The 8,410-nt window shown below is 45.1% G+C and overlaps 1 protein-coding gene across 1 annotated transcript; it reads right to left on the bottom strand.

Annotated features, from left to right (window-relative positions):
* Positions 1–453, bottom strand: LOC101828371 (iron-sulfur cluster assembly 1 homolog, mitochondrial). The gene is given in 2 exon segments (XM_013115212.3): positions 1–398; positions 400–453. Coding segments are annotated over 2 exon segments (414 nt in total). The 3' UTR covers positions 1–38.
* Positions 454–8,410: the final 7,957 nt, after the last annotated feature.

Genomic DNA, 8,410 nt, shown 5'->3' with positions numbered 1-8,410 from the left:
TAGATCCCAGCTCTCCTGGAGCTTGGAGTCCTGAGCTTTCAAATGTTGAAGCTTTCATCACAGCCACAAGTTCCTCTGATGTTGGGGTTATTGAAAACAAACTCACTGGATAGTTTGTCTTCCACATAGTCCATTTCTGTTCCTAAAGGTGGGAACTGTGCTTTCTTTTCGATGAACACTCTGACTCCATCTTGAATAACTTCTTCATCAGAATCTCCTTTTGTCTTTGTATACTCCAGGGTGTAAGAGAGGCCTTTCCAGCCCCTGGTTCGCACACCGACTTTCAGACCTATGTGCTCTGGCTTGTCTTTGAGAAGCTGTTCTATCTTGTTCACAGCTGAGGGGGTCAGCGTGAGCGCCACCCGCATGGGCTGCAGCTTCCTCTTGCTCACGGCCCTGCACTGTGGCGTGGACCAGCGACGCCGATATGGCCACGTCGCAGTCTAGACTCATGATCTTATCAAATGTATGTCAAACTAACTCTCTCCGAGCTAACTGTTGGAACCCTCAGGGCATCAGTGGCTCCAAACAACAGGCCTGTCCCAGATGCTCCTCTGATCATGGCCACAGCTTTCCTGATATCTTTTTTTCCCTTCAGATTTTTAAAGTAAAAAATAGTTTGTGTGTTTGAGTGCGTGTGCATGAGCACATGTGTATTCACACACTAGTGTAGTGGTTGGAGGTCAGTAACAGGTTATCTTCAGTTGCTTAGTTTTTAAGGCAGGATCTTGCATTGACCTGCAACTCACTGGCACAACTGGGCTGGATGTTCATTCAGCAAGCTCTGGGGTTTCCTGATATCTTTAGATGGGACCCTCAGGGCAGAGGTGGCTCCAGACAGCAGGCCTGTCTCAGATGCTCCTCTGACCACAGCCACAGCTTTCCTGATGTCGTCGTCTTCTTCTTCTTCTTCTTCTTCTTCTTCTTCTTCTTCTTCTTCTTCTTCTTCTTCTTCTTCTTCTTCTTCAGATTTTTAAAGTAAAAAATAGTTTGTGTGCTTGTGTGTGTGTGTGTGTGTATACATGTGCATACTCACACATTAGTGTAGTGGTTGGAGGTCAGTAACAGGTTATCTTCAGTTGCTCCCACTTTAGTTTTTGAGGCAGGATCGTGCATTGACCTGCAACTCACTAGCTCAGCTAGGCTGGATGTTCATTCAGCAAGCCCTGGGGTTTCCTGATATCTTTAGATGGGACCCTCAGGGCAGAGGTGGCTCCAGACAGCAGGCCTGTCTCAGATGCTCTTCTGACCACAGCCACAGCTTTCCTGATATCTTTAAACAAATGCTGAAAGCATTTTGTTCATCGCATGACTCTGGATTACCTGTTCTCTATCATCTAAGGAGAAGGTATTACATAACATGGACTTTTAAATTCCTTTTGAGGTTTTACACTGTAGCTCAGGAAGGCCTGACATTTATTAAAGTAGCCTAGGCTGGCCTCAATTTTGCAGGACTTATCTAGCCGCAACCTCCTATAAGTTAGGCTCATTATAAATGAGCTGTCAGCTGTACAGGAGGTTATTCACCAGTGATAAGATGTAAGAGGATAAGTTTTCAGACAGTGACTTTTCTTTCCATTTTGTCCTTTGAACCATTGGATGGAGATTGCTGCTTTATGTCATTAAGGCACTGATTCTAATTAGTTCCATTTCCTTCCCAGACTAGCTCTAACTCAGCTATTCGATGGTTGCTACTCTCAGAGTTGTAGGCATTTAGGGTCCATGGGCTTTTCAAGGCCAAAGTCCCTTACTTGGTTCTACTGTGCTACTGTCTTTGGAACTCATAGAAGTTCCTAGGGATTATATGAGGCCCCCTGACTGTCCAATACAACATAGAACCTGGGTTTATTGTAGACACTGAGATTGAATCTCACAGGGCTGGTATTCAGGCATTATTCTGGTCTGCCTCCGTCACCTGGCAGAATGCACTCAGGCAGTACCCTGGTCAGCCCAGGGTTCCATGGTTGTGTACTCTGCATGCAGGTGCAAAGAACCCCTTTAAAAGAAAGACCCCTGCCCACTTACACTCTCACTTTCCTTCTTTCCGGCTGTTACCCTGGGGCAGATAGGACTTTTCCTGTCTCCCTCTTCTCTTCTGTCCTCTCTCTGTCTCTCTGTTTCTGTATCTCTTTACCTCTTTTCTCTTCCCCCTTCCTTTCTAGTAACACTTCTCATTTAAGCTCTGTCTGCCTGTCGTGTTTGTCCCTCCACCTTGATCAAGGTTCCCTTCGAGCTTTATCATAACAGCTGGGGTGTCTAAGTCTGTGATTTTTAAGAACCCCTCGGTGAAATGCACAGCTCGGGACCAGCTTTTGATAACCACCTATCAAGCTCAACAAAGTTAGTTTTCTTCCTGTTTGAGATAGTGACCCTAGTAAAGAGAACTGGGCTCATATCACAGTGCAAGGGGACCGGCCACGTGAGAGAACAGAGCAGACGTGAAGGACACGACTGGACCAAAGCCCTTTACCGAGCTGCCTGACCCCAAAGCCTGCCTGGCTGCTCCATCAGCTCAAAAGGGAGATACTATTGTCCTCACCTGCCTTGTTCTCTGGAAGGCAGGGAACAGGGAAGAAGTCTCAGTCTCTCTCTCTAGGGTTGGGATGAGGGCCCCCGCTTTGATAGGTATTGGGCTTCTTCTCCCTTTATTAAGGATGTGGGGGAGATTCAGGGAACCACAGGTTTGTTCCCCCAAATGAATCTGCTAGAAGCATGCCATCACCCTTCACACTGGCCATGTGCAGATCTCTGAGTCTGCATTTGGTTTTTTGCCACACTGGCGTATTCTTTCATGTCATATAAATGCTAGTAAAAGCACCGAGTAGTGATTTTGGAACTTGGACCACAGGTATCTGTGCTGGCCAAGGAGGTGACAAGCCAGGAGACAGGAATTCTTCCTTCAATAAGTCTAGAAATAGGAAAGGTTAGAGAGTGGGGTGTTAGCTGTCCTCCTAGATTACAGATCTATGAGCCAGTGAGGGCTGGAGGAGTCTGCAACCCTGTTGGGAGAACAGGCACCACTCACTTCTGCTGTGGGTGGAATTTTCTTGGTAAAAATAATCAGTTGGGTTCTCTTCCTCTGTTTCTATAAATCTGTGATAGTTTTGCGAATGAGCAAACACACCTTGGACCATTTCCTTTCCTAAAGACGGACATTACTTAACCTAAGCCACTTATCTCTTTATCACTGGGAGTCCCAGAAACACTGAACTTTTACAGATGTCAGTCAGTTGGTGCAACAAAAGAATAAAAGGCAGGTTGGTAATCATCAAAATAAAAGTGATAACTTTCTTTTTTTGTGGTTTTGGAGACAGGAATCCTCTGTATTGTTTTGGAGGCTGTCCTGTAACTTGCTCGGTAAACCAGGCTGGCCTTGAATTCACAGTGATCCACCTGCCTCTGCCTCCCGAGTGCCGGGACTAAAGGTGTGCACTACCAACGTCCAGCTGATAACTTTCTGGTTTTAAAGCCAGGAGTGGTGGTACATACCTTTCATCCTAGCACTCAGTAGGCATAGGTATTCAAATTTGAGTTCAAAGCCAGAGTGGTCTACAGAGTGAGTTCCAGGATAGCCAAGGCTATACAAAGAGATTCTGTTTCAAAACAAAATTAAACAAATTAAAACAGCACATGGCTTCCAGGGCCCGAGGATGTAGCTCAGGGGTACAGTTTGGGTTTCCAGCACTGTGGAAAACAAACCGCAAAACACAAAACCAAAATGGTTTCTTGGTGTAATTGAACATAAATAATGAGGAAGTGGTGTCATTCCAAAAAAGAAAGAAAAAAAAAAGAAAGAAAAAGAAAAAAAAGTCAGTGCTAAGAGAACAATGGGGCTGGTAAAGTTCAGTTCCCAATAAGGTAACAAATACCCACTCCACTGAGAGGCATCACCTGCTGAATGTACTAAGCCTGTGGCTGCTGAGGCTGGACTGACTGAAAGAATAGATGGGACAATTACAGCAATTTTCTTTGGCAACCCATTTTCAGTTGTCATCCTGTCTCCTGTCTGTTACTTGGGGGAGCACTCATCACTTAGCCTGCCAGTCTAACCCTGCCTGCACAGGTAGCATCTTGTCTGTTCCATGGGTTTTTCATTGCATGTTCCATGGACCATAGAATCCTACTGGATGCTGCGAAACAAGATGTTCTGCCCAGGAATAGGGACTTGGGCAGGGATTTGTGGGACACGTGAAATGAAGAGTCATGGAAAGCTAGTTTTGAAACCAGGTGGTAAAGGGTGTTGGTGTGTCCAACATGATGTTCTCGGGGGTAGCGTGAATTTCTCTGTTGACTGGCTTAGACAGCAAGGGACCATTTCCTCAGCTGGCAAGTAGCCTAGAGTTGGTGCTGTAGGCACTGAGTTGGTATTCCATGGGTCTTTCTGTTCTCAATGATATGTTGGTCCCATTTGTCTCTTTTTAAAAATCAACCAAGCAAAAACATTGCTTTTCAAAGGGACTCCCACACTTCTGTATTTATTTTACGGCAAGATCCTTGATGTGACCACCTTACTGTCACAGGATAGAATGGCAGCAGTTGACATTTTACTGGTTCACAATGGAAGGAGAGGAGCCAAACTTCAGGCTCTGCCAAGGAAGCTTGGGGAAAAAAGCAAAGGTTGTACCTGCTGGGACTTGGTGGTGAGTGGTGAAAAGGAATAAACTTTGCTCTTGTTGTGGTTGTCATTATCATCTCCTCCTCTTCTTCTCCCCCTCCTCCTCCTCCCTTCTCTTCCTTCTTCCTCCTCCTCCCTCTTCCTCCTCCTCTACCTCCTTCATATCCACTTCCAGTCCCATTAGACCTGGCTATTCTTTCTATACCCAGAGTCTATAGAATCTCCCCTTGTCTTGCTAATAAAGCCTTCCTGATTGTTCTTTTCAATTTATGTTGGAGATGGACTTTGCTGTGTTGCTCAAGTGGGACGCAAACTCCCAGGCTTCAGTGACTCTCCTGCCTCAGCCTCGGGACTAGTTGGGAAATACATCGTTGCATCGTCATGCTTAGCCTTCCTTCCTGCATCTTTTTTTTGTTGTTGTTTGTTTTTTTTCGAGACAGGGCTTCTCTGTATTGTTTTGGAGGCTGTCCTGGAGCTCACTCAGTAGACCAGGCTGGTCTCGGACTCACAGATCCGCCTGCCTCTGCCTCCTGAGTGCTGGGATTAAAGGTGTGGGCCACCAAAGTCCCTGCTCCCCTTCCTGCATCTTAAGCTGGCTCTTGTGGCTGTCTGCTTCTGTCAGCTGAGCACAGGTTCATTTATGTTCTTGAGCCTCATATCTTTTCTGCTCTCCCTGCATTGAAACCAGAGCTTCCCGTTGTGACGTGGCAGCTTACCTGGAAGCTCTTTCTCAGTAGGCCACTGTCATTTCCATTTACAAACTATTTATTTAAGCCGTACAGTGGTGACACACACCTTAAATCCCAACACTTGGGAGGCAGAGGCAGGTGGATCTCTGTGAGTTCCAGGCCATCCTAGCCTACAAAGTGAGTTCCAGAACAGCCAGGATTGTTACACAGAGAAACCCTATCTTGAAAAACTCCCGCAAATTGTTTATTTATGTATTTAATGTGTGTGTTTTGTCTTCATGTATGTATGTGCACATATATGTGTCTGGTGTCTACAAAGACTAGAAAAGTGCTTTGGATCTTATGGAACTGGAGTTACAGACAATTGTGAGCTGCCATGTGGGTGCTGGAACTTGAACCTGAGTCTTCTGCAAGAGCAGCAATTGTGCTTAACCATTGAGCCATCTCTCCAGGTCTCTCCTTCCACGTTCTAATCCTTTTTGTCCCTTTCAGACTGGTTTTTCTTTGGTCAGTCAGTAATCCTGAAGCTTACCCTTGGACGTCCTCCCCTTGGTCACCAATCTCAACAAACCCTCCAACTTTGTCTCTTACCCCTCTCTCTCCTTCCAACTTACCACCTGGAATCTTACACAGAGTTGGTGCACAAGCTCCTCTGGTTATTCCTATCTGTCAGCTCAGCTTCTCTCTGAAGGTGGCAGTCCTTAATCCTTATAATCCTTTAAAATAGTTCTCATGCTTTCTATCTTCCCTCCCTATTCACAACAGTGAATATTGGCTCATCTTAGGCCCTTGGTTTTGTAACAGCACTTGAGAGCTGGCAGGCTTGGGAAGTATCTGTATAAGGAACTGAAACAGTATGGGATTAGGGGGTTAAGCCTAGGACTAGAATTCCAGCTTGTATTTATTTCAGCTTTTCCCCTCTAGTTTAGCACACTGGGAGATGACTTCTCTAGACCACATGCTTCTTCTTCCATGCTGGGATAGCCCCCCCCATTTTGTTGTGATGAATGCTGTCTGGGTACACCAGTGTTTCAGTAGAAATAAGCTGCATCTTAAGTCCCAGGACAGGGAGTGGTCTCACCCAGTGTTTCTCAACCAAAGGTGTATTTTGTCCCTTCGAGGACATTTGGCAAGATTTAAAGATGTTAAAAAAATTATCATGCGTTTGTAAGCTCTTGTCACAATAATAATCACCGAGGCACTGATTTGTATAGAGAAAAGGGTTTTAGAGGTTGCAGCCGATCATCAGTTGGTCACAACTGCGTTGGGTCTGTGATGCACATTATGGTGGAGGTATGTGGTGGAGCAACAGCTACCTCAGTGTGGAGAGACGAAAGGAGTAAAAGAGACAAGGGATAAGGTCCCATCATTCTCATCAAAGGCATGCCTCCAGGGACCTGAAGACCTTCAGTATGGCCTACCTTTTAACACAGTGATACCTCCAAGAGTCACCCATGCTGAGGACCAAACTTTAACAACATGGGCCTTTGGAGGCCCAGGTTAACTCTAGCACAAAACTAGGTGGGTTGCTACCGGCATGTAAAGGGTAAAGGCTGGGGTGGTGCTAAGCATCCTATACTGCACATCACAACTCCCACAACAAAGGATTATCTAGTCCAAAATGTTAATAGTGCCGAAGTTGAGAAACCTGACCTAACCAGGCATGGCGGATCCATTCCTCTTTGTGCAAATATTTGTTACAATGAGACAGTGACGCTGATTGACTTAAGGGCTGGAGGGCAGAATGGAACAATAGAGCACTAAAACAAGACACAACAAGTAAAATGGACTTTACCACGACATGCAAACAGAAAACTTCCTAAGCCGTGTTGCATAACACAAACAATGGAAGCTCAGCCTTTCTAACCCCAGCTCAGTCAGTCTCATGTGCTCCAAGATAAGGCCACGAGTGCACCCCCAGTAACTCTTTGTGGACTCATGTGTTTCAGAGATATGACCACAGGCTCTTAGAAACAAGAGCTCTTACAAGAGCTTACAAACACACGATAATTTAAAAAAATCTTTAAGCCTTGCCAAATGTCCTCTAAGGGACAAAATAGCCCTTGGTTGAGAAACACTGGTGAGACCACTCCCCATCCTGGGACTTAAGATGCAGCCTACTTCCACTAAGACGCTGGCTACACAGATAGCTGCCTCTTTCAGATGCCCTTCTAGTTTACATATCCTAACCAATCCCTTTCAAGACCATACATAGCTTTAGCCCCAAATTGCATGAGCAGCCTTCCATAACTGCCCTCTTTTGAGGGGCTCATGGGTCCTCTGGTGAATTCCTTTATTAGCAAGTTCAGTGTATTCAATTCTTTTATTATTTTTCGTGTGCAAGTTTCTGGTTGCTTTGGTCCATGTGCTTTCATTTCACACTGGGCACGGGATACACATAGTTGATGTAATAGGCTTCTGGTGACAGTTCAGGAATGTTCAAAGAGCTTCCCAGAGAGAAAGATACTCTGGGGGTCGAAGAAGAGATTTTTCAGCAATGATACTTGAAGTGGATTCTGGATGATAAAAAAGGTTTAGGTGGCGGTGAAAGAAAAGTGTATCATCAGGAAATAAGAATAATATGTCAAGGTCAGAGACATGGAATTAGAAACGGCAAGCTATCCAGGCAAGCAGGAAGGTGCCAGACCACACAACATCTGTTAAAATTACCCATGATACTGTCTGCCTTCAACAATGGAATCAAATATAGTGGCGTCAAGGCCAGAATTATATAACCCGGGATTCCTACAGAATTGAGTAAGTGTAAGAAATAGCCACTTCCTCACGCGAGAAGAAAAATAAAACATTAAGGTGGCAATCTAGCGCCATCTTGTGTTGAAGGTAATGGCATGTATGCTTTCGTAAATCCTCCAAAGTGTAGCAAGAAATTTTTAGTGGCTGCACTTTGAACATGTGTATCCTAGAGATCATTCCCAGTGCAGTAAGTGACAGGACTTGTTTTCTTCTGCCTGAATGTTTCTCCTCCTTGCCTTTTCCTCCCAATCCTACCCTCATATCCCATTCCTTCACTGGTCAAATGCTTCCACAAGGTCAAGTTTTTTTAAAGCCACCACTGTATTACAATTTAAATTTATTGAAGTCGTGG

This window comes from Mesocricetus auratus, unplaced genomic scaffold (genome assembly GCF_017639785.1).
Source record: "Mesocricetus auratus isolate SY011 unplaced genomic scaffold, BCM_Maur_2.0 Super-Scaffold_100004, whole genome shotgun sequence".
NCBI classification, from domain to species: domain Eukaryota; kingdom Metazoa; phylum Chordata; class Mammalia; order Rodentia; family Cricetidae; genus Mesocricetus; species Mesocricetus auratus.
Note: the sequence above shows the minus strand (reverse complement) of the source record. Positions and strands in the feature narration are given on the sequence as shown.